The sequence below is a fragment of the Scaptodrosophila lebanonensis genome, unplaced genomic scaffold (assembly GCF_003285725.1).
Source record: "Scaptodrosophila lebanonensis strain 11010-0011.00,11010-0021.00 unplaced genomic scaffold, SlebRS2 tig00000145-arrow-arrow-pilon, whole genome shotgun sequence".
Classification (NCBI taxonomy): Eukaryota; Metazoa; Arthropoda; class Insecta; order Diptera; family Drosophilidae; genus Scaptodrosophila; species Scaptodrosophila lebanonensis.
Window position 1 is genome coordinate 550,973 of NW_022060590.1, and position 27,953 is coordinate 578,925.

At 37.6% G+C, this 27,953-nt stretch overlaps 1 protein-coding gene across 1 annotated transcript in view; it reads left to right on the forward strand.

Annotated features, from left to right (window-relative positions):
* The first annotated feature begins 11,543 nt into the window (after positions 1–11,543).
* Positions 11,544–27,953, forward strand: part of LOC115629401 (transcription factor Dp) — a 71,985-nt gene continuing 55,575 nt past the window's right edge. Inside the window, exon 1 of the mRNA XM_030525859.1 lies at positions 11,544–12,181. Within this exon, the coding sequence (XP_030381719.1) occupies positions 12,124–12,181 (58 nt within the window). The 5' untranslated portion in view covers positions 11,544–12,123. The remainder of the gene's footprint in view (positions 12,182–27,953) is intronic.

Sequence of the window (27,953 nt, forward strand, 5' to 3'; positions counted from 1 at the left end):
ACTAGAAACCCTGGGGTGGGAACCGGCTGGATTTATGGCCGGTCACAAGAGGAACTCGAAGAATTCTCAGTCGAGTTCGGGTTCAACAAGGCGAACCAGCTCGACGATTTGAAGCAGAACTTCGCAACGTTCATTGTGGGGAGAGCACTGCAGCGCGAAACGTGGGCTCGGTTGGCGGACCTTGAACGGCATTATACGTCGAAGTCCGTACCGGCCCCAGTTCCTGAGTCTGGACAATTACCGCGCACATCGATGACGAGTGCACCGCGTGATTTCCAGATACCCGAAACTGCTTCGCCTGAATATCTCTCGTCCATTAATGATCGGCTGTTTCCAAAGTGACAACCAAAGCCAAACCCATCGAATGCAAGTCGTGCAATACGTTTCGATGAACCCAACCAGAACCGATCCGCGGCAGGCAACGCTATGGCCTCATTGATACCTTATAATAAAAGTCTAGAGCGCATAAGAAAATGGGGACTTCGTTTTATGGGCGTACAGACCCACTGGGATTTATTGAACAACTCGAAGAAAGGGCTGTATCCTACGACCTCGAGTTCGACGATCTACCACGCGCCATGCCAGAGGTTCTAACGGTACAAGTCGGTTACAGAATGCAACATGGGCAACCTTCCGAAGGCAATTTCTAGAATTTTTTCTGCCCTCCAAATATTTTCAGCAACTAGAAGACGAGATAAGAACTCGCTTCCAAGTGGAGGGGGAGAGTTTCAAAGATTTCGTGGTAGAGCTGCGCGCACTCATGCACCATGCAGGGTACTTTACCAGAATTTCAGCTATATGTACGCCGCCATGAATTCCGGACGCTGCCTCATCTTATCCAACTCATTGGAGAGTTGGGGAGTGTCAAGCAGCGTGGTCAGAGGCGCACACCCATGGCCGCACCCTTCTTTGACAGTTCGCCAAGGAGGCCGCACACGCCTGTAGCTGCAACATATGGCCGCGGCAACAACACGCGCCCAACACCGTTCGAGACGCCGCGCAACCCTTTTCGACAGCAACCGATGCCGCAGCTTGAACCACCAACGATGACGTTGGCGGTGCCGGGTATGCAGCAGGGTGGCAGTCTGGAGGCAGCGAACCAGATGATGATGCAGGACTCGCATGTTCCGGGCGACGCTCGACGAGCATGCAGGAATTGTGGCCAGCAGGGCCATTTCCAGGATCAGTGCCATAACAGACGGGTACTGTTCTGCGGGGAATGTGGTCGGCGAGGCGTACGAACCCTTGTCTGTTGCCCACAGCGAGCATCGGGAAACGAGCAGCGTCTCCGCTCAACAGGGGATCCAGCGGGGATGGTACATGGAACTCCCCAGTCCTAGACAACAAAAGTAATCGAACGCGGTGCGCATGGCTGCAGCTCCGACCAACACTTCATTGCCCAGCTCAGGATGGCAGGCGAGTTGCGATGCGCCGAACGCGGTGCGCATGGCTGCAGCTCCGACCAACACTTCATTGCAAAGCTCAGGATGGCCTGCGAGTTGGGATGCGCCGAACGCGGTATGCATGGCTGCAGCTCCGACCAACATATCATTGCCCAGCACAGGATGGCCTGCGAGTTGCGATCCGCTGAACGCGGTGCGCATGGCTGCAGCTCCCGCCCAAACACCATTACCCACTACTACTACATCGACTACTACGACTACGGAAGCCAGTCCACACGTCACTACTAGTGTGGCTAAAGAACACGAAGAATCTGACTACGACTCGGTGACGCGACAAGAAGCAGCAGAGCCACGGCCGCCGATTATGAAGCCCAAGGCCCAGGGAGTTCTAGTTCAAGAATTCCGGTCGGATACTTTTGATTAATCTATGTATTATCTAGAATTAAGCCCAGCAAATCATGTCAGATAAGTTTTAATAGAATGTGCTAGACGTACCCATCAATGATTCCAGATGTCCAGGTGCACGGAAGGGCAGATATCCGCTAAACCGGCCCCCCGAAGGAAGGAGAGGGTGCGACGCAGAATCTCGCTGCGTCACAATTAGCGACAACCTCATCTTATTATTGTTACTAGCCTAAGTTTCTATTATATTGCACAGATGAATATTGCACATTGTATTACTAGCCTAAGTTTCCATTATATTGCACAGATGAATATTGCACATTGTATTACCAGCCGAAGTTCCTATTGCACTCTTGAATATTGCAGATTGTTTTCACTAGCCTTTAGTTTTCATTGAATATTTCTGGATCTAAGACTCCATATTTTACTATTTTCTTATTACTCTAATATTGCACATTGTTATGTTACGCTAAGACTAAACAGGAACACATGAAGTTAAATATTTAGTTATAATTAGTATATTGCGCATTATCCATTTCTATAATTGTCATAAAGGACCGGTATTATTTGAATTTGCACAACGAGAGGTATTTTATAAGTGTTGTAAATAGAGAGAGAACAGGCGAGCTAGCATCACCGCCCACGCACAGAGAGTTTTTCGATAAGTAGCGAAAAGGGATGAAAACGAGGTTAGAAGGGCGAGCAAAAATGTAAGCTCGCTCTCTTCTCCAGAGACCACAGCAGCGAATAGACGTGCGAGTACCATCGGCAAAGCCTTACACGATCAAAAAAAAATCCATGTGAGTTCAAAGCATCCTGTCCACTTTGTGACAACTGTAAATTAACAATTTTATGTAATCCGGCTTCTGAATTAAGCCTTTGAAAATATTGACCTAAGTCGAACTTTTCATTGGAATACAAATCATTAATTGAAAACTGTGAAATAATTCTCTTTCCTCGTTTAATTAAACAATTGAATTTACGGATTTTTAGTTTCACAAATTTTCTTACGTCATTATTGCTAATGACTTCATAGACATTGGGCTCTTTTTGTTCTTTTTGCAATTTTATCTTATCATCTGCACAGATGTTTTCCTGTCGTTTTGATGATCATGTTTGAACCATCAGTATGTTCCTATTAATTTCTATTAGCGAGTCTATGTTAATTCTAGACAACGCATCCGCTACATGATTATCTTTCCCCTTGAGATATGCTACCGTAAATTGGTATTCTTCTAAATCTAGTCTCATTCTCGTTAGTTTAGAAATAGGATTTTTCATTGAAAACAGATATGTTAGTGGTCTATGATCTGTTTTAACCAAGAAATGCCTGCCGTAAACATATGGTCTGAAGTGTTTTATTGCCCAGTGAATAGCAGCTAATTCCTGTTCTGTAGTTGATTTATTGCTTTCTCCCTGTGTGAAGGATTTTGACGCGTATGCAATTGGTAGTTGCATACCGTTGTACTCTTGGGATAATACTGCACCACATGCGTGTTTACTTGCATCTGTGGTTATGCAGAATTCTTTGCTGAAATCGGGGTACTGTAGCAATGTTGGCCTCATTAGTGCCTTTTTTAAATAATTAAATGCGTCATCGCATTCTTTTGTCCATTCGAATTGAACATTCTTTTTGCACAATCTAGTCAAGTGACGTGAATATTGTGCGAAATTAGGAATAAATCGTCTGTAATAATTACAGAACGCGACGAATCGTCGTGCTGGTAACAATATTGACTGGTCAACATCGCTATACAATAGTGGTACGTGTATTTGGTAATTAAATGATTTGGGTTTCATGATAAATTCATCTTGATGATAATCTATTATACAATTAAATTTTCTAATGAAGTCTAATCCAAGAATTCCATCGCATGGTATGGGAAAATCATCGTAAACTATTTGGAAATCGTGACTGATTACGAAGTAATCGAAAAGTAGGTCAATTGTCGATTGTCCAAGTGACTGAATTGGTCCCTGTCCAATTCCTGTTATATTTTTTTTTTTAATTTTGATATATATTTGAGTTTACGTTATTATTTTTTAAGATCGAGACATTTACCCCGTATCTACTAGTAATGTTAATCGGATATTATTTTTTTAATTTCTTATTTTAATAAGACTACTGAGACTTAGATTTATATTAAGAATTTTTATTGTTGGTTGCTCAAGGGGTTTATCTGGTTTTCCGAGTTACTTTGCGTAACTCGGATCCGATACTGCTGTCCGCGGCCTCTATATTGGCCGCCTGTGTAAGAGCTGCCTCTAGGGTTGCCACTGTTCCTATTGTAACTACTACCGCCATGGCTGTTGGGCCTGAAGCCACCTCTGTTGTATGGTCGGCCTCTATAATTACCCCTGCCGCGGTTTCCGCCCCAGTGAGAGTAATTCTGGCAATATAAAACAGTATTAGTTTGCCCTGTTGAATTTGAATGTGCCTGCCTGCATAATAAGTTTTAACCTATCAATGGAACAGTTTTTGGTCATTGCTTTAACAGCTTGAGCTGTGCTGTATTTGGTGGCTAAATCAGAATTAATTTCATCATTAATGTAAGCACCTTCTAGGGCTTTTGTTAGCTGCTCAACATCTTGTGTATAGATGTTGGCAGTTTTGCTCTTTTGTTGCAAATTTAGGAGTATGGCTGATAGTACTTCAACCGATTCTCCTTTTACAGTTGCAGACAGTTTGCTTATAATTTGCGCAATTGAATTTTCATTTCTAATTAAATTGCGTGCGTGGCCTTTAAGCTTTGTTTTTATTAATTGGACTGCCGTTGCCTCGCGTGTCTCTTTAATTGAGTCCACCAACTGCAACGCGTCCACGAAATTTCTTAAGTTTTCGGCCCTGCCATCAAACTCTGGTATCAGAGATGACGCTGTCTTTATAAACTGTATCTGTATTTGCGACATTTTTGGAAATTGTAAAATGTTGTGGTCTAAATTAGAGCTATCAGTCATTTCGCTTCTGGCGGGGCTGTTGTTGGGAGTAAGTCCCGTTTTGGAATCTTCTTCCGAAAGTATGCTTATATACGCCGTATTTGGCGATTTTGGTGCGGGGCTTATTGACCTTTGTTCCTCCTATCCAAGCCATGTCTTTCTTTTACAGCGTACAGCTGTTCTCTTAGGCGTTTCATAACGTCCGAAGCCTGAGTCCAATGGAGACCCGTGAATCTAGATTTATTTCTAGGAATATCTCTCGGATCTCGTTATAAAACTCCACCAATTTAATGGTATGCCTATTCAACGTACCTATCTGTATTGGCCTATTCTGAGTGAGGCTTTTGTACGATTTATCGAACTCAGCCCTCAGCTCATTTACCTTCTTGCATATATCATTCCAATCCATGTATTATGGAAAGTTCGGATGCTCCGCAAGGGGTTTTTTTTACCAATTCTTCTGAACACCCTTTTTTACGTGTTATTTACTTTTAATTCATTTTTATTTTTTATTTATTTTTACATTCTATTTCCAGTTATAATTTCTTATTTTTCTCGTCTTATTTTCAAAAATAAATTTTTTTTGTGCTTAATATTTGAACACTACATAATCTGTTACACTGCCCAAAATGAGGTGATATTTTTCAATTGGTACTATTTCTAAACTACCACAACAGATCAGTGGTGAGCAAACTGTTAAGTATGTCGACATGTATAAGTTTTCTAATGCCAATATAGTTTCTGGTGTAGTAGAAACTAAAAATTTTAATTTATTAACGAACTCAGGTTCGTTTCGTACTATTTCTAGAACGTATTCTCTTATTTGCTCATACATGTCTACATACATATAAAAAATGATTTCGAGCCTTTTGTTTTTCAAATATACAATAACAAATTTATTATTTGCCTTAGTTTTGTTTTTTTTTTTCCAATTTACAAAAAAAAATTTCAAATTTTATCTAAATCGTTGGCCCTACTTAAATATTTTTTCTAAAGGCATTTGTTGTACAATTTGTACAATTTGAAAAACAAATTTGCGCTCATCAATATAACTATTAGTATTAATTATTATTATATAGTCCACATCTACCTTTTGGGACTCTACTTTATTTATAATACCTGCAGTGGAATACACTACCTTGGTATCTATTAAACCCATTGTGGGTATACTACTTAACTTTTAACTTAAGTTTTTATGTCCATCCTCGTCTCTCCTACTCCAGATTTGTGGATCCCGCAGCATCAGCTGGGCGTCGCCGGATGTGGCACGCTGATGCTCCCTCGTTGGTGCAAGCGGCGGTGTGGCTCTCGCACTTGTTCTTGGCTTTGTATGTCGTTTTCCCTTGTTAGTGCAAAAAGCGGTCCTATACCTTTCGCACTTGTTGATCCTGGTGACGTTTTACTCGCATGTATTGAGATGAGGTGTCCCTCGCAGACTCTGGGGGAGATTTTTACTGCCTTTGGTATTTGCTGGGGAGGTGGAATCATTGTAATTGATTTTTAATTTATTATTTTAGTGATTGCTGAGTGAGCTGCGGTATTTGGGGTTTTTGTTTCGAGACTTTATTTGAGATTATCAAGTTCGGATTGTAATTTGTGGGCTGTTGCCCACGCGGGAGGTGATTTGCTTGTAAACAATAGCCACTTTATGTGTACTATTCTTTTTTTTTTTTTGTAATTTTCTAATTAACACCTCCGCGTCTTCCCATTACTCGCACTCTACTCACTCAGACTTTTGTTTTAATTCCTTCCATTGTTGTGGTAGTAGGTTAGTACGGTATAATGCCACTCTCATCTTTTTTCATCTATGTAGATTTGATTTCCTCAATCATTTTTCTCATACGTTTTTTCTATTTGCCTGGGTACACAACATTTTTCCGTAGGTTTTCCTCCGTAGAAGAGCGACTGCTTTTTCTTCATCGACGGCAGGGTTCACTTTGATTTTTTACTGGAGTTTTCTCTCCCTGTTTGCTTGTTTCTTCTGTATTAGAACGACGTGTCTTGTCACGGTAGCCATGAAATGAAACCCTTTTGGGTTTCTATCCCGATGTTGTCTCGAACACAAAAACAAACGAGTCGTTTGGTAAATCTTTATTAATTGAAATGTATAAAATGTGCTTAGCCTAAAAACTGCGTCGCTGCGTCGCTTCAGCGGAAGTCAGCGGCAGAGCAGCCTTATGTATATATGCTTATATATAACATAAGAGAGTGGTATGCATATATGTCTCATGAGCGGTCAAGAATGCTGACGCGACTAATTGCGCCAGCTACGTTCAAGTCATTGCACTTGAAAGTGTCGCTCTTTGAATTATGTTTATGCAGCGACAAAGTGTTGCTGTTGTATATATTTGACGGGCACTGGATACAGTGCACTCACGACATATGCGCATACTTCACTAAACAGGAACACATGAAGTTAAATATTTAGTTATAATTAGTATATTGCGCATTATCTATTTCTAAAATTGTCATGAAGGACCGGTATTATTTGAATTTGCACAACGAGAGGTATTTTATAAGTGTTGTAAATAGAGAGAGAACAGGCGAGCTGGCATCACCGCCCACGCAGAGAGAGTTTTTCGATAAGTAGCGAAAAGGGATGCAAGAAAACGAGGTTCGAAGGGCGAGCAAAAATGTAAGCTCGCTCTCTTCTCCAGAGACCACAGCAGCGAATAGACGTGCGATTACCAGCCGCAAAGCCTTACACGATCAAATAAAAATCCATGTAAGTTCAAAGCATCCTGGTATTAATTTTGTGTAGCATAGGGCCGGCAGCACTTAGAGTAGGAGTACAACGAAGTGGAGCTAATATTTCGTGGGAATTATGGCATGTTGGTAGTTATATCTGCTGGGCCATTAACAGGCAGATATAACGCTAAGGTGTTATAAACCGCGAAATCCAGCCAGATTGGTGACGCCTTGAAATTGCAGTGTCGTTAACCACAATTGCAAGATGGCGGCAGTCTGGTAGATGCGTCGAACTTTCGTTCATCGGGCATCAACCAGTGAACGCAAATTCCACGTGTCGCTGCCAATAGTCCCCTACAGCGTGCATCGAGCCCTTTTGGTCGCAATGTCCCGCAACTTACAAATTTTCTTGTAAGGAATCCTGGACAGCTGAGCCATCACCCCAGCTGGAAAAATAACTTCTTTACAAGTATACAAGTATATAAATAATATACTCGTACAATTAAACAAATTTACATTTTCAGAATTGCTTATAAATCTATTGTGAAGACTCCACAGAAATCACAAAAGGGTGAAATCAAAAAAATAAAACAAACCTGCCCAGCGTACACACATAAGGCATATTTTTGCAAAATTTTGAGTCTCTAGCTTTTATGAGATCCAGGTATTCATACGGAGCGGCAGACGGAAAGACAGACAGTCAGTGTTAGATCGATTCGTCTTGTCATGCTGATCACGAATATAAACACTTTGTGGGGTCTGCCACGCCTCTTTCTGCCTGTTACATTTTTCAGCTAGCGCGAATCTAATATAAAATATAAAAATGGACCGGTCCACTTACCAGTTCGATGTTGGTGAACCGGGAAGAATTGTCCGCTTCGTATGACATCGTGTGAAAAAAACGAAGGGAGCATGGCATGAAGTTCGGATTAGTGGTAGTGCGCTGTGGCCGGTAATTTGAACGGTTTTAGACCGGTATGCCGTACTGCTGGGAGGATTATTAGAAACCCATACACTTTTGACAAAGTTCACTTGCATTCGCATCTTAAAACACATAATGCGACAGAAGGTGGCAACAGGGTATGAAATACTCATGCCCATGTATGCATGGCCACATATATTCAAACCGCAGAAACGGCGCGGACGGACCTATCTCTGTTGACTGCCTCACCGAATTGAAATTCGCTCACAGAGAGCACGAATGCGATAGCTCCCAGTCAGCGCATAGCCAAGCTGCTATGCACCTTCAAAAATGTTAATCTGCGCTATTGCTGTATGCCGAGCAACAATTAGGCACAGCGCGGATTCTTGCTTCGGTAGCTTCTCAAAATCAATTTTGTTTTTCCCCATAGAACGTCTGTGTTTCTTTATAAGTGAGCAAAACATCTCGGCATTTTTTCTTATTCTTTCAGCATGAATGCATTCGCACCTTTACAAATAAAGCGCATTTTTGAGATAAAGATGGTTTAAACAAGTTATGTCATGTGTAGTAGTGTGTATAACCACAGCAGTCTGTTTGTCAATACGTAGGGTCTACTTTCACAAGTGAGCGCTACTACTGTCATGAATGGGCAGCATTATAAACATACTTAGTAATTAGTAATTGTAAGTCACTTTTTGCATAAAAATAACTCCATAAACTACAATCATTTACCACAATTAGACAAAGGTTAATAACAAAATAATGGTAAAGGTGCCTCGTTTCAATTTTTTACATAAATGTTTTATTTTAATAATATACTCTTGTACATTTCATGTACAGAGTATAAATAGCAAGACTTCCCACAATTTCGAATATTTTCATTTCATTTCAAAAACAAGTAAAATAGGCAAAGTCGGATGTCCCGACCTTGAAATACTCTGTACATATCTTTAGAATAATTATAGAAATTATAGTCTCTTATAGTCTCTGAGATATAGGCGATTATATGAATAGAAAATCGGGGAAACCCCCAAAGTGGGGAGGAAAATCAAAAAAAATAAAACAAACTTGCACAGCAAAATTTGGTGTCTCTAGCTCTTATAGTCTCTGAGATCTAGCTGTTCATACGGACAGATGGACAGACAGACGGACGGACGGACAGACAGACAGACATAAATCGACTCGTCTTGTCACCTTGATCAAGAATATATACACTTTGTGGGGTCTGCCACGCCTTCTTCTGCCTGTTAAATTTTTCAGCTCCCGCAAACCTATTATACTCTTGTACATTTCATGTACAGAGTATAACAACCAGATTTGACGGGAAAAAAGACAGATTGGCAACACTGCTCACAATTTTGATGGGATGTTTTCGTTGTATGAAATGACACATCTACATATACATATGTATATTATTTGGTAACTGGCATCGATTAAATAGAATCTGCATAGATTTTTTCTGCAGTTTTAGTATGTACTAGAGCTGGGCGAAACATGGATGGAAAATCGATACATCGATGTTTTGTAATTTCTTCAAAACATCGATGTTTTGTAATTCCTTCCAAACATCGATGTTTTATTTTCGATGTTCGATGTTTTTATACTTGAGAAAAAGTATTGCGGGAAATGCCAGGTAAGTAAAAAGCTATTATTTGCATTTTTGAATATTGGTGTTGGCAGTGCTTCGAAATAGAGAAGTTTTTAAACGAATTTAATTGCAAAGGTAACTGTGTGGAATTTCTTCAATAAGTCTAAGGATGGCAAGTCTGCTAAATTCCTTAAATGTGGTAAAGTGTATCAAACATGTGTCAATACCACCAATTTATCTGGACATTTCAAAAGTATGCATCCTACGTTGACAATTGAAGAACTACTAACGATCTCAAGCTATACTTTGTCGCTTATAGACAAAAAATACGAAGCATCATCAGGTAGGAAAAAGAGTTGAAAACAGATGAATAAGATGACAATACAAAATAAAGTGCCCTATTTATAAGGATCAAATTAGTCATTAACTAACCGACTTCAAAAAAGGAGGAGGTTATCAATTCGTCTGTTTTTTTTTTTTATGTTTGTTACCTCGGTACACTCAACTGGTTAAACCGTTTTTGAAGATTCTTGTACCATTCGAAAGCTGGTACTTCCCGAATGGTCCCATTTCAATTTAGTCCAGTTCTGACAATAGCATCCATGAGAAAACCATATAATTCTTAAAACATACGAAATGTTCATGAGTTTCGGATAATATGCGAAGGCACCCGGTAGATAGGTGTCAAATTTAAATGAGATATTTGAATCATTTTAAATGGAATTAAGTATTCTTATATTATTATTGCTAGGTATATTGTAGAGTCTCTTTGGCTGACACCGACTCCAAAAATAACAATAATTCTGCCTACATTATTGTAGAAGAAATACACCATTATTTGTTTACTTTTAAGCGCTTATTAATTTGTGTTAGAATTGTTTGAAGTCGGTTTTTTGTTGTAAATTGTTTTTTATTAGTTTATTATTTGAATTTTTAAAAATATCGTTCGTTTTCAAACATTTTCTACCTTTAAATAAATAAGAAAAATCAAACGAAGTGCCCTATGTGTATTTTTTTTTAAATTGGTTAGTAGACTTTTCGATGCATCGATAAATCGATGTTTCAAATAGATCGATATTTTACCTCATTAAACATGCCACGCTTTATTAAAATCGAGCATTCAGGAATATATTTTCCTTTGTAGTATATTTTTGTTCGTTTTATGAGTAAGGGTAAGTTATCGGTGGGCGAAACCCATTTGGCATAGTAAACATTTAGAATTTAGAAAAACAACGTAAGCCGATGTCTTAATTCAGTGTTGAGTGGTATTCCTGTAATATACTCTGCAGAATAATTTGTTTAAAGGTAATCAAATAACCTAGGAACTAATTTATTTATTTTTATGCGAAATGTTGGCCATCCAAATGTTAAAATTATAATCTCCAATGAAGTTTATTTTCTGTTCACAAATTGTAGGGCCATATGTGCACTGACTTAAAAAATATTAGAGTCCATCATAAATTGAAAGCAGTTGCAAGAATACCATTAGTACAGATTACTCGTTAACCAACATTGATGCTATTTTTGGCGGGCCGAAACAGCTGGCCCGTTCGATGTTTTCTATTTCGTTCCATCTCTCATTGTAGTGTGAAACAAAGCGTAGGATAAACTGTTTTTGGGAATTTTTTTGTGTTACATGGGAAACAATTGTATCAAAAACGCGCATTATTTAACTGTCTCACTTCGAAATCCGTTTAACATTGAAGTGCACAAGCAAACCAATTTACAACAGAAATAACTAATAATAAAAGATCGCATTTGTTGTGCATGCAAGAAGTACAATTTCGCTCGCCATTTTGAGTCAAACGACATATTTTTCGGCCGCTATAATCAACTTAGGCATGTACGTAATATGTCATACACTGTCATAGGGTAAAATTGTTTCAGGGGTAAAGTGAAAGTACAAGTACATAAAATATTTCTACTACAATTGAGTAGTAATTACAGAATCGTGTTAATACGTACCGCGCTATTAAATACAGGCATCCATATATACATACATATGCACGAACATTAATATGAATATACGGCTATAACTCCATTAAGACCCATTTGTATGTGAGGTAGTTGCAGTAGAAATAATAATTTAATATAAAGTGTTACATCAATCGTTGTGTGCGCCTTAAAGTGAACATTCTACAATCTTGTCATAACCCAATTTGTACATACATTAAAGGGAAAAAATGTCGACTGAACCGACGAAGGCTAAAGAAATTAACTTTTTCTTTCGTGATGAACATGGTAAGTTCTTACGTTCTTTCTATCATGCAAAAATGTATGTATGATGTAAGATTTTAAAATAAAGTTATTACAATGTGTAACAGTTCAAGTCGCCACACATTACAGTATATTGTATGTATGTTTGTATATGTATGTGTATATACATACAAAAGTATTTCAAAGAACGTATGAATATTTGAAAGTATGTAGGGCTTACTAAGAGAAGAGGAAAGGGTATACTAGTTCAGTTTGAATGTATTTAACACTTCGAAGGAGGGGAGGCATATGCAACTACAAATATTCTTGATCTGTGTGAACGAATGGAAATGTGTACTACGCTCCCTGTGTGTTACCCTCGCACTCAACCAGTGTACCGTGTTTATAAAATCTCTATATTGTATGTATATAAAACAGTTTGTCCTGACTGACTGACTGATTGGTGATCAACGTACAGCCCAAACGGTAAAAGCTAGGATGCTGAAATTTGGACTTAAGCATCCTTTCATAGTGAAGGTGCCCACTGAGAAGCTCCAAAAGGGGGAAAACGAGCTCCAAAGTTTGTTTGAAAATTCTGCATTTCTGCACCGATCAACTTTAAATTTGACTTTTATAATCTATAAAAGAATACAAACAAAACTGCATACTCGGATTTTCGAAATTTGTGGTGGAGCTTGAATTATTGGGGTTTTAATATTTATTCACCTTTTCAAATGAAAAGTTTGTGTTATAAATTTTTTCCGATCGATTTCAAATTTGGGGACTGTAATCTACGTAACTAAATCTATAACTTTGCGTTCAAGGATTTTCAAAATATGCATTCTACAAATGCAGGCAGAACAAACAATACAAAATATCAACCAGTTGGGCATAACTAAGTATTACACACACATACAAGCAGCTGTTCGTGTAGTTGCGTGCAAACGATTGAAATAGCCAAAGCAAAATGTGAGACACTGTGTGAATGTACAGACATACATATGTACACATCTATGTGCATGTACACATCTATGTGCATGTACACATCTATGTATGTATGTGTGTTCATTCGTCTTGCACTGACAGAGCAAGAAATGTTAATTAATTAAAAAATTATTTAACATTTTTATAAGTAATTTTTTCGTTGTTTAGTACATTTGGCATTAGGGTTTTCATTAGTAACTTTATGCAGCAACAACAAATTACAAAGAACGCAAATATCAAATAGTTGGGGACATCATATACACACACTCACACACAGAACAAGCAACAGTTCGTATCTATGTGTCGGTTCTCTACGTACGGTTGAAAAAGTAAAGAGAAACATGCATGCATATGTACATACATATGTATGTATGTATGCCTGTGTACGTACATATATGGCATGTATGTACATTCGTATGTATGTATACATTGGACAATCGAGCACTGTTGTTTGATTGTAATAAATAATGTTCTATGGTTTTAATTCAAATTTTTAAAACTAAAAACAACAACAACTGCAAGTCATTGGCTCGCGCTTCTTCTTTTGATCATTTACGCCTGTTGATTTCTTAGGCAAAATGTCAAAAATTTACAGTTACCGTCGCTAGGCAACGACTGCGTAAGCGATAGTAAAGCAGAAACCGAAAGCGGACCTACGCATATTCTTCTTCACGTTGCGGGCAGATGTACATATGTATGTTTGTATATGATTTGTTCTAATTGATCTCCATAAATTATAAGATGTTAATTTTTAAATTTTCTGTTAATTGCATTCAAACTTCGATGGAATTATTGATTGTATCGACGGATTCAACTATCGATAGTTTTGATGCTCTAACACATAGAGCATCCGACACATGCCCATCTCTAGCATCTCAGCTGATCGCATATTTACAGCGACTTACCGTTTTAGTGTTAGCTAACAACGCTACAAATATACTCTGAACAAATCTAAGAGTCATTTATCCAGGGTTCGTAAAATGCGGGCAAAACCCGTTCGGGCCCGCGAGAAATTCTGCCGCGGGTATTTTCGGATCGCTGCCGACAGAGGCCGCGGGTACGATCGGGTCGTACATATGTATGTGTGATGTGTGAAACTTGTATGATGGTATGCTTGTGTGTATATATTTCAAGGCAAAATGTGCGCGATGCATTTCATCCCTTATAGCCTCACTCAGCAGATTTGTCTGCGTTTGCATAGTGGTACCTGATACTAGATTTCTGAATGAATGTCTTTCGATTTTTTTGGCTATAGGAAATAAAAAGATCATTTGCAAATAAATAAACTTGTTACTAAAATATGTTATGTGAATGAAGTATACGAATTGACTGTAGGTTTTATTGGTATAGGAGTATATAGGTAAAAAAGTCCCTTTAAATTACGCTAAGTTGCAACGCCACGGATCCTTAAAAATAGTATCAGGTACCACTGTGCAAACGTAGGAAAAACAGCTGCGTCAAGCTGAAACGGAGTAGGCAGTAGGTACAGAGTGAAAGAGATCGCGCACATTTCGCCTTAAAAAAATATATACACACAAGCATACCATCATACAAATTTCACACATCACACATACATATGCCTGCCTACCACGAACGAGCGCTCTGCTACTGCAGACCGGCTCGTGCGACACTGCTGCTGTCGGCAGCGACCCGCGGCGAAGCACGGCGTACCCGCACGACCCGATCGTACCCGCCGCCTCTGTCGGCAGCGACCCGAAAAAACCCGCAGCAGAATTTCCCGCGGGCCCAAACGGGTTGCGAGCACATTTTACGAACCCTGCATTTATCGTTCAGCCTATTTTGTGAGTTTGTTCATGCGATTTACAAAAGCAGAAACACACCTTTTACATTCACAATAATCATATTTGGAATTGAAGACACAAATTAGTGTTGAATTAAAAAATTCAATACAAACATGTATATGTATGTATGTATGTATAGAGGCGGATAACGCCTGGATGACAAATTTAAATGTATGTACATATCAGCGTTGCCGAACGCTCCAATTTTGGCGGGACGTCCCGATTTATAAATCAAAATTAAATGTCCCGCGTCGGACTTTTCGGGGATAACTCGGCCGTGCGTACAACATGCTGAGAAAGCACACAGTTAAGTCAGGACTGGCAGTCCACCCGGTGCGTAACGATGATATGTACATATGTATGTATGTACGTATAACCATACATAGTACTTATTGTACTATATTTGCTATTTGGAAAATGATCTCTTGAAAAAACTTTAGAGAGCGTCGAAAGAAGAATATCATATAGTAAATAAACTTATAATTTTAAGCACATTTTACTTAGCCCAGCAAAGACGGGCAAGACCTGCTAGTGTATACATATGTTAATGATTTAATTTTTATAGCCTGTACCCAAATGGTAAAGGAGTATACCTGTTTAGTAAGAATGTGAGTAACACACAGAACAGGAGTGGCAGACCGCCAAAGTATATAAATTCTTGATCAGTATGCACACGCAGTGCATACCCTCCTTCCTTCCCCCACTCCCTAATACACTAATACAATACTATACTCCTAATACAATTTTGCAATTACTTTCAGTATCTGCTCACAATTTAACATTTATTTTTTCAATTTGATTATTTTGTATACCCTGTAACCGAACGGTAAAAATTGTATACATATTAGGTTTACTGTTTTAGGCAGAAGGAGGCATCTCCGACCCCATCAAGTTTATGTACGTATATTGTTAATCAGCATGACGGGACGAATCGGTCTAGTCATGTCTGTCTGTCTGGATAAACGCCTGGATTTCGGAAGCGGCTGATCGTACATTAACCAAACTTGGAATGTGGACGCTCCTGGTCCTTTGGCAAGATGAGTTTATTTTATTTCTGTGATCACTTCCAGCGACCAAATTCCCCGCTACAGAATACTGTCCACATTTCAAAATATACATACACTGCCGCTCAACTGAATAGGTTCAAAGAATGCTGCCTTAATTTCGTCCAATATTTCAGCTTGTACTGCACATACATTTTTTAAAATTATATGTTGTGAATATAAAAAAGTAACGGGATTTTTTAAACGGTAGTTGAGGAATTTTTCTTACGTTTTACATTGGCTAAAAACGCTGCATTTTTTTCGCTCATCAGAATAGGTTCAATTACTTCAGTTTTACTTTGTGATCGACAGCGTGAAGTTAATGGTGTCAACTTTTTTTCTAATTGTAATTAGAAGTATTTACCGTTGTTTTTTGGTGGAATGGTTCGCGGAAAACAATTGAATGACTTTGAAAAAGGTCAAAGAAAAGGTTAGCTCAATTCCGGCCTAAATCAGCGCGAAATTGCACTGATAATTGGAAGAAGTCAAAATGTTGTTGGTAATTTTGTGCGCAATGAAGAATTTTACGGGAAAAATATGAAAGGAGAGTCTCCACATGCGACAACTCCAGCTGACAGGAGACTAATCCTTAGAACCGCCTCTAATTCCCAACGTTCTGCGGCTAAAATCAGGGAAGAATGCGGTGTAACCGCAAGTTTGGCAACGGTAAAACGGATTATTCGGAGTGCCAAGCATTTGAAGAGACTAAAAATAAAAAGAAAACCACCTCTCAATGACACACGTGAGGCGGCACGCTTACGATTTGCAAGAAAGCACATGTCCTGGGACAATTAATGGTAGAAGGTAGTTTTAACGATGGAAAGAAATTCAGCCTGGAAGTACCGGATGGCTATAACTTCTATTATCACGACTTATGAAAGGAATAATATGTTTTGAGTCGAAATCACAGTTGTGTAGGCGGCGTAATGGTGTGGGGTGCGATTTCGTACTATGAGACATGTGAGCTTCAGTTTGTGTCAACAAAAATAAATGCAAATATGTACAAAACTGTGATTCAAAAGGCATTTCCACATTTTTCTAATATTTTTGGACCGATTCCATGGTTGTATCAATAAGACAACGGTCCCATTCATACCGCAAAAGTGGTAAAACAGTGAATGAAGGACCAAAATGTTGAGTTGCTCGAGTGGTCGCTACCTGACCTAAACACTATCGAAAACGCTTGGGGATTGTTGTCTCGAAAAGTATACGAAGGCGGGCGACAATAACGACACTGAGAGCCTAATTGACGCCATACAAAAATCCTGGGCTACTACAAGTATATCGATTACAGTCCTAGAAAATTATTATAAGTCCTTAAGAGATCGAATCTTTGAAGTTATTGCAACCAAAGGTGGAAGTACTAAATACTAATTTACTCGTGATTAGTTTATTTTTATGATTTAAATTACTAAAGCCATGAAAAATGCGTTTATTATTTGCTTTTTTAGTTTTTAAGTTACTGAACCTATTCAATTGATCCAAAAAAATAGGCATTTAATGTTATGTTTAAATAAATTAAAAATTGGAAAACAATTTTCTTTAAGCCCCAAACTTTGCTATTTTTTTTAACAATAAACTAGTCTTCCAACAAAATTTTATTTGAACAAAATCGACTATTTTGTTGAAAAGATATAACAATTTTAACTTTTGAGAATCGTTGAACCTATTCAGTTAGCTGCAGTGTAAACCAAACTGCTCACGAAATCTATATAAATCTACTTTTGTATCTCATTTTATCCAAATCGGTCAACTCTAAGAAATATTATTAGCGAAACAATTTCACTGCAGTACTACCGCCACAACATGCAGCTTCAATTTCGCTCTTCTTCTTTTTATACCCTGTACCCATAGGGTAAAAAGGGTATATTAGGTTTGTGCAAAGTATGTAACATACAAAAGGAAGCATCTCCGACCCCATAAAGTATATATATTCTGAATCAGCATGACGAGAGAAATCGATCTAGACATGTCCGTCCGTCCGTCTGGATGAACGCAAGGATCTCAGAAACTATAAAAGCTAGAATAACCAAAGTTGGCATCCAGATTCTCCTAGGTCCGAGAAAGGACGAGTTTATTTTTTTTTTAATTTTCCGCCCCTTCCCCCGCTACAGAATTTCGTCAATAGCGTCCTCATTTCAAATGCTACCTAAATCAAACTGCACGCATAAAATTTTATTCAATTCGGTCAATTCTAAGAAAAGTTATTAGTGAAACAAATTCTCGCCAGTACAACCCCCCCAAACTCCCGCAACAAGTTCGCTCTCCTTCTTCTTCTTTTTGCTGCTGCTATGGGCTCATATAACTGAGTGACGGAAGTTTACCTGGGTACAGGGTATTCCACTGTCGGGCTTGCTCGACTGTAGCGTTCTCTCTTGTTACTTCTGCTATGGCACATAACTCAATGAAGGAAGCTTGTTTGGTACAGTGTATTTAACAAACAGTCTTTCTCGACTGCAGCGTTATCTCATGTTTTTAATTTGTATCATTATTCTACTCATAGTTACAGAGTATTTCAATCCAATTTGGGTAGATCATGCACACACAAAATAAATACAATTTGAAACATTATATTGAGCCGGGATAAGACAGCCAATACCTGCTAGTTAGTACATAATGTTGCCTACTGAATGTAAATGTATTATTATAGGTGTTGTGCTTTTTACTTTTTATACTCTGTACATAAAATGTACAAGAGTATATTAGGTTCGCGGGAGCTGAAAATGTAACAGGCAGAAGGACGCAGACCCCACAAAGTATATATGTATATTCTTGATCAGCATGACAAGACGAGTCGATTTAACCCTGTCTGTCCGTATGAACACCTGGATCTCAGAGAGTTAGAGACACCAAATTTTGCACACAGATGCCTTCTGTGTTTACGCTGTGCAAGTTTACTTTATTTTTTTGTTTTCCCCCTATGGGTATTTTCCCGTTTTCCTATTCGTATAATCGCCTATATCTAGGAGATTATAAGACTTAGGAACACCAAATTTTAGTCCAAGATACCTTATGTGAATAATGTGTGTGTACAAGAAGCTATAGCCTTAAATATAGCCTGTTGTTGTTGTTACTGCTTTGCTCAGGCACACAAATACAGGCATAATTATTCTACACATATGTACAGAGTATTTCAAAGTCTGGATACCCGACTTTAGCTTCTCTACTTGTTTTTTATATAATTAAAAAATTTTTAAGTTTTCCTTTTTTGTGGAGAGTACAGGCTATTTTACTATCAGGCTTGCCCGAAAATACAAGATAGAACGTATTTTTTAATACAGGCGCTATGTATCCCTATATGAATGTACATACATATCTATATGTACATACATATCTATATGTACATACATATCTATATGTACATACATATCTATATGTACATACATATCTATATGTACATACATATCTATATGTACAAACATATATGTAAGTGTATGTACTCAATTGTACAGTTGAACACTTATCCATATGTGTTTTTTTGAATATGAATGTTGTGAGTGTAAAAGGCGTGTGTCTGCTTTTGTAAATCGCAAGAATACATTCACGGAATAGGCTTAACGCTTAATGTCTCCCAGAATTTTTCAGAACACATTTGTAGCGTTGTTAGCTGACGCAACCTTTTAACACGAACGGTAAAATATGGAAATATGCGATCAGCTGAGATGCTAGAGATGGGCATGTGTCGGCTTTTTTCGGCCCGTCACAGCGCGATCACGGAATTGGCTGTAAAAAATCACGAATCCGTGCACGGAGAATGGATACACAAATTTTTCTTTGTAATTCGAATATTTAGGAGAATGTTGATATTTAATTTATTTTTGTATACATATGTATCTGGTAGTCCAATTTCCAAGGACCGATATATGTACATAATATTACTTTTTCGTAAAATATTAATTTATTTTATGCAAATGTGGCTAACATTAACATTGTTCTTTTTGGATATGCGCTCCAAATTCCATACTTTTTTTAACAATAAAATACATATATGTATATAACACAATGTTTTAAGATACTTGTGCAAAAACTGGAATAAATATAAGAGTATTTCCAAACTTAAAATTATATTTTGGTCGTGTTGTTTTTGTTTCTATCGCATTTTCACGTTTGTGTCTTTTCGTGCTTTATTGTGTCAACACGTACACGCACTAAATTAAAATATGAAACACGGCACTCGATTGAAATATGAAACACGGCACTCGTGTCCACGCAGTGCAGCGATGTGCCACTAACAATAAAGAGCACCGATTTTGCCCATCTCTGTTAGTGTGTTTGATATTTTGCGCTCTTTGTTATTTATTGTTGCTGCATATGGCAAGTAAAAAACATATTTCTATATTTCGAAAATCGTTGAATGCCAATTTGTAGATATAGTTATGTTGATTAGGGATACAAAATCGATCGGACAACATTAATAACACAAACTTTTCATTTAAAAAAAAGTGAAGAAATATAAGAAACCAAATAATTCAAGCCCCCAGACCAAGTATGCAGTTTTATTTGTATTCTTTTATTGATTTTAAAAACCACTTTTAAGTCGATCGGTTGAAAAATGTGGATTTTTCGAACAAACTTTGGAACTCGAATTTTGAAAAATCCCTTCTTAGTGCACACTTACACTATAATAGGATACTTGAGTCCAAATATCAGCTTCCTAGCTTTTACGGTTTGAGCTGTGGGCTGTTGACGCGGTTTCCTTTTGTGCCCCAAAATCTCGAAAAACCTGCTTGGTTTCCCCCCTTTGGAGCTCGAATTTTCCAAAATACGCTATGAAAGGATACTTGAGTCAGGTTTTCAGGTTCCTAGCTTTTACCGTTTGGGCTGACCGTTGATCAACAATCAGTTAGTTAGATGCTTATTTTAGATGTTTATTTTTTTTTTGGAAAAATGTCTTTGTTAGTGTTTTTAATCAAAACTCCTAGCAGGAGGCGAAACTTGGGCGAAAGACATTTCTGTTGCACCCCTGATAGATTCTCTCTGCTCAAGCGCTGCCCGCAGCTGCTGATGTTGCCGCTGCTTTGCTTGATCTTTGTGGTGAATACATGCATACATACACAGTCACGCTTAGACACAATTCCTATGGAAATATGCAATTATACACCCTTTACGTGAGTTCGAATACCCTCATACATGTACATACTTGTATATATGTACATAAATAAATAAAAAATGTTCGTGCACCAATAAAGCCCCAATCCAAACACATACATATGCATAAATATATAGATTGTGACATTGAGGGCTAGTAGTTTCTAGAATTAAACACTGTAAAATTTAACAACGACATACATACAGTCCTCATTTATAAGTGCAAAGTGCGAAATTCCTCAGCATGCTGCACGTGCGGTTGAGTTATACCCAAAAATCGGGACTGCGCCTGTGCCACGAGGGACATTTAATTGTGATGTAAAAATCGGGACGTCACTCCAAGAATACATTCACGGAATAAGCTTAACTCTAAATGACTCCCAGAATTCTTCAGAATAAATTTGTAGCGTTGTTAGCTGACGAAACCGTTTAACACAAACGGTAAATTGCTTGTAAATATGCGATCAGCTGAGATGCTAGCTAGATGATGGGCATGTGTCCGCTTTTTTCGACCCGTCACAGCATGATCACGTAATTGGAGGTGAATGGATACACACATTTTTCTTTGTAAATCGAATAATTAGAAGAATATCGATATTTAATTTATGATTGTACTAGCAGATATTGCCCGTCTTAACCCGGCTCAATATAATGTTTCCAATTGTATTTATTTTGTGTGTGCATAACCTACCCATATGTTTTCACCTTATAAGTTACCAGTAGGAAGGCATTTAAGGTATTTAATTGAACATTTTCTGTTCTTGACAAAAAATTGTTCAGTAGTCCGTTACATTTTTGTTCTTGACAAACTATTTCGTTAAACGAACATGACCACTAATATTTTATAAAGCTCGTTTTCCCCCCTTTGGAGCTAGAATTTTCCAAAAGCCTTTCTTAGTGTGCTCCTACACTATGATGGATACTATGAAAGGATACTTGAGTCCAAATTTCATCTTTTACCGTTTGGGCTGTGCGTTGATCACCAATTAGTCAGGACAAACTGTTTTATATATAGAGATAACGCAACGTTTTAAGATAGACTATGTGCAAAAAAGGGGAATAATTATAAGGGTATATCCTAATTTTAAATTCACATTTGAGTCAATACGGTCACGCACAAACTCGGAATATGAAACACGGCACTCGTGTCAATGCCGTGCAGCGATGAGCCACGATCAAAAAGCACTGACAATTCTCATCTCAATTTGCTAGAGTAAAACTTTCGATAGTTGAAGCCACCGATACCATCAAAATATCGAAGTTTGAATGCAATAAGCAGAATATTTAAATAATAAAATCTAATTATTTATTGAGATCGATAAGAACAAATCATATACATACATACATCTGCCCGCAATGCGAAGCAGAATATGCGTAGCTCCGTTATTCGGTTTCTGCTTTACTATCGCATAAGCAGTCGTTGCTTAGCGACGGTAACTGTAAACTTTTGGCGTTTTGCCTTTGCAATTAACATTAAATGGTCAAAACGAAAGAAGATGAGCGAGCCAACAACTTGAAGTTGTTGTTGTTGTTTTGTATTTACATGCTTCATACATATAGAGGCATAGATACATATGCTTGTACATATGTATGTATGCATGGGCACACATAGACACGAACTGTTCCCAACTATTTGATATATGGCAAGTAAAAAACATATTGCTATATTTTAATCGTTGAATGCCAATTTGTTGATATAGTTATGTTGATTACATTACCCAAATTTGAAATCGATCGGACAAAATTTATAACACAAACTATTCATTTGAAAAAGTGAATAAATATTAAAACCCCAATAATAAAATTAAATGCGATATATCGAAAATATCGATACTTGTGTTGATATATCGTAATACATGTCGAATACAAATACATCGAAAAACATCGTTTGAGAGTTATTGATTATAATACTGTATTCGATTGTACACTGTACACATACATACATACAAATTTATTTGTATGTGTACTGTAACTGTAAACTTTTGGCATTTTGCGTATGTAATGAACAGGCGTAAATTATCAAAACGAAAGAAGATTTGCGAGCCAATAACTTGTTGTTGTTGTTGTTTTAAAAATTTTGATTTGAAACCATAGAAAACTATTTTTTACAATTAAACAACAGTGTTCGATAGCCCACTGCATACTTGTACATACAAACCTATATATGTATATAGGAATGTATGAACGTACATACATACTTATTGATGTACATACATACATATGTACATGCTATACATACAGACGTATGTACGTATGTAATACATATGGTGCTGGCGTAATTCATAATGCGAAATTCTTTCTAAGGGGAGAAATGTCCCCCCTGCCCAACCTGCGTACGCCCTTGTAGTCCGTTGTCCTAAAAACTCCTTATGCCAAATGTACTAAACAAAGAAAAAATAGCATAAAAATGTTTATGTTATAATGTTAATAATTTTTAATTAATTAACATTTCTTGCCCTGTCAGTGCAAGACGAATGTACTTTTGTACATACATATGTATGTATGTATGTACATACATGTGTACAAATGAACATTCACACATTAGTGTCTCACATTTTGCTTTGGCTACTTCAACCGTTTACACGCAACTACACGAACAGCTGCTTGTATGTATGTATGTGTGTGTGTGTGTATGTATACTTAGTTGTCCCCAACTGTTTGATATTTTGTATTGTTTGTTCTACCTGCATTTGTAAAATGCATATTTTAAAAATCGTTAAATGCAAAGTTGTAATTTTAGTTACGTAGATTATATTACCCAAATTTGAAATCGATCTGACAAAATTTATAACACAAACTTTTCATTTGAAAAAATGAATAAATATTAAAACCCCAATAATTCAAGCTCCAACACAAATTTTGAAAAACCGAGTATGCAGTTTTGTTTGTATTCTTTTATAGATTATAAAACCTAAATTTAAAGTTGATCGATTCAAAAATGCAGAATTTTCAAACAAACTTTGGAGCTACTTTTCCCCTCTTTGGAGCTCGAATTTTCCAAAATCCCTTCTTAGTGCGCATCTACACCATGATAGGATACTTGAGCCCAAATTTCAGTTTCCTAGCTTTTACCGTTTGGGCTGTGGGGTGTTGATTGTGTTTCAATTTTTCCACGGAAAACCCCCCTTTTTTCATGCCCCAGGAAAAATGGTGAAAAACCAAGTATACAGTTTTTCTTGTATTCTTTTTGAGAATATACAAACTAAGTTTGAAGTTAATCGGATAAAAATTGTAGATTTTTCATACAAACGTTGGAGCTCGTTTTCCCCCCTTTTGAGAGTATACAAACTAAGTTTGAAGTTAATTGGATGAAAATTGTAGATTTTTCATACAAACGTTGGAGCCCGTTTTCCCCCCTTTGGCGTTCGAATTTTCCAAAACCGCTTCTTAGTGCTCACCTACACCACTGAAGACAACATGTGTCAAATTTTCAGCCTCTTAGCTCTTACCGTTTGGGCTGTGCGTTGATTGCACATAGCTTTTCGTTTACCGAATTTTCCACCGGAAAATCATTATTATTCAGGCCGCAGGAAAAATATTGAAAATCCAAGTATACAGTTTTTTTGTATTCTTTTTGAGAATATACAAACTAAGTTTGAAGTTAATCGGATAAAAATTGTAGATTTTTCATACAAACGTTGGAGCTCGTTTTCCCCCCTTTGGAGCTCGAATTTTCCGAAACCCCTTCTTAGTGCTCACTTTCACTATAAGAGGGATCTTGTGTCCAAATTTCAGCTTCCTAGCTCTTACCGTTTGGGCTGTGCGTTGATTGCCAATCAGTCAGTCAGTCAGGACAAACTGTTTTATATATATAGAGATACATGTGTATATGGTAGTCCAATTTTAAGGACCGATATAAGTACATAATATTACTTTTTCGTTAATTATACTCTGTACAAGAAATGTACAAGAGTATATTAGGTTTGCGGGAGGTGAAAAATGTAACTGGCAGAAGGAGGCGTGGCATATCCCACAAAGTATATACACTCGCGCTCATAAAAAAATCCGATTTTATTTTGCAGTGCTGTCCTCATATTCATGTACCCAAAGGGTGAAAGGCTATACTAGTTTTGTGCGAATGTATGTAACATACAGAAGGAGGCATGGGCATGACATGTCGACATGTCAGGTTCCCCTAAGCCCCAGGCAGATCTAGTTTGTGTTTTTTTTTTCTGATACACACCCCACTCCCCCGCAATTCATGTTTTTCCTAACTCCGGTAATTCTTGGAATTTTGAACTCAAATTCGGCATATTCATCCAGTTCGTGGTTATTTGTTCGTATGTCAAGTGTCTTCATGATAGGTCAATTATGAAGAAAGTTATAGCTATTAATAAAATCGCTGCCCATGCTCTGCTTGTAGCACTGCCCGCAGCTGTTGTTTTTGTTGCTGCTTTTGTTCAACTTTGTGCTGCATACATACACGCATATAAACACGCATAGGTACGTGATGTAAATGTATGCTGTTAAAACTGAACACAAACATGTCTTCTAATTTAATTTAATTAATTAATTCAATTTTTTTTAATCATTTAATTTTTTTTTTTAATTTTCCTTTTTTGTGGAGAGTACAGGCTATTTTACTGTCGTGCTTGCTCGACAGTAGCGTTTTCTCTTGTTTAGTGTTTCGTCTTTTCCTTGGAATATTATTAAATTCTCCTCGAACGTATTTGTATCAATTGTCAGTATACTTGTATTTGTACATCTGGTCAACAATGCGGTTGCCTGTTCCAAAACACAATGCAATTGCGATGGATCCGTGTGACTATACAAAGCTAGGACTGGGTCTGCCAACAATTTGCTTTTTAGGATATTAAAACTTACCAAATCTTTTTCTGCAAACTCGAACTTTTTGTCTTAGTTAGATCATGTAAAGGCTTTGCCAAAGTAGAAAAACCTTTCACGACTCTGCGAAAGTGGGAACACAGTCCTAGCAAACTTTCGACTTCATGCACCTTCTTGGGCACCTGGAAAATCACGTACACATTGTAAGCCTTTTTCACCTGGTCTGATGCCATCTCCACTTATAACATAACCTAAATAATTTACGACCGTTTTTAAAAACTCACACTTGTCTAGTCTTAGTTGCAATCTATTATCCACCAATCTTTTGAGTACTTTTGTTAAAATTCGAAAATGATATTCTATATTGTCAGTCGCTATCATTATATTGTCTAAATATATAATTACTCAACAATTTTAATCATATCTTGAAAAACTTTGTGGACAAATCTTTGAAAAATTGACGGGGCGTTATAAACGATGTATATTTTACAGATTCATCATGCATGAAAACAAGAAAAAAAAACATTTTTCAAATCTAATTTGGTAAATATATGTTTATTTGCCAACCTATCTATCAAGTCATCGATCAGTGGAATAGGATAGCTATCTTTTAGAGTAACCTTGTTTATTGTTCTGTAGTCTACACACATTCTTATATCCCCGGTCTTTTTCTTAACTAAAACTATTGGAGAAACAAATTCGGATTCACTTGCCCTAATATAATTTTTGCTTATATACTCATCGATCAGTTCTGGGAGTTTATTCTTTTCAGTAAATGCTAAGTTTCTTGGAGGGCAATTGAACGGTTTAATTTCGCTCAAATTTCATTTAATTTCTCACTTTATAACAGGTCTGTTGGGCTTTATATAACAATTTCTAATAGGGCTTTCAAATCGCTTAATGTTTTCTACGCCGACTCTGTTATCAACATTGTATTCTGGCTCTTGGCAGTCAATAGTTAAATCAATTTTAAAAATATCATTCTCATTTTCAATATCTATCAATTTACTACCTACATAATTATTTTTGCATCTTAGTTCAATATTACTTGCACTTAGGAAATCTCTGCCTAACACAACATTGTAGTTCATGGTACAATCAGCCACGACAAGTAATCTAAATTGCACGCGTGACAAAATGACAAAACAATCAACTTTCCCAAGAACGTTTAATTTGCTTTTATTTATTTCAATATAGTTTTCATTACTATCATTTTCAACTTCATATGTAATTGCAGACGGTAGAAAAGAGCGCTTCAAAAAACTTATCGGGCTGCCAGAATCCATTAAGCATGTTACGGATTTATTTAGACTCTTATTTCTTTTGGACAGTTTCTTTCTATTAGGGCACTCGACGACCTTGTGTAGTATACTGCCACAACTATAACATGCACCGTAGTGGCATTTGGGTTTTCGGCATTCTGCGGTCATGTGGCCGCGAGAGTTGCAATTGTAGCAGCGCACATGGTTGTTTTCTCGCTGCATCTTGAGTTGCCGATCGTTTGGGTAGGCTTGTACCACTGAAAATACGCAGTTGGGTCGTGGTCGTGATTCTCTGGAGATCTGCTTGCGTCCGCAGTTGTTCACTTGGTATACCAGCAATGACATGTTCGACCATTTCCTCTTCACCGATCTGGAAGCCTTTGAAAAGTGAGATCTTGCTGCTAAAGTAGGTGTTAAAATACATGGGAGGTAGCCACTCCCGTTGCTCGAACTTGTGGCGCAAACCACTTTTGCTTTCTTTTACGCCAAACATGTATCTTATATTTTGCAGAAGTTGGTCCACCGAAACACTAGTGTTGTCACCAGCATGTAACCAATCGTATGCTCTTCCCTTTAACTTGCAGAGTATGACTTCACGTTGCAGTCCATCGTAGAGTTTACAAATTTTTGTGATATTTCTGACTTGCTAAATCCAAGCATGTGCTGCGTCATTCCCATCGTACTCTTTCACAGCATCGGCAGGAACGTTGAACACGACAATTTTATATTGAGTTATCGTTTTTTTCGCGTTCTTGCTTATTCAATGCTTCATTTTCTTTTTCTAGAAGGTCAATTTTTTGTACAGAGCTGCAATGGTTGTTATGTTGTCAGCTTGGCCGTTGGCGTCTGTCTT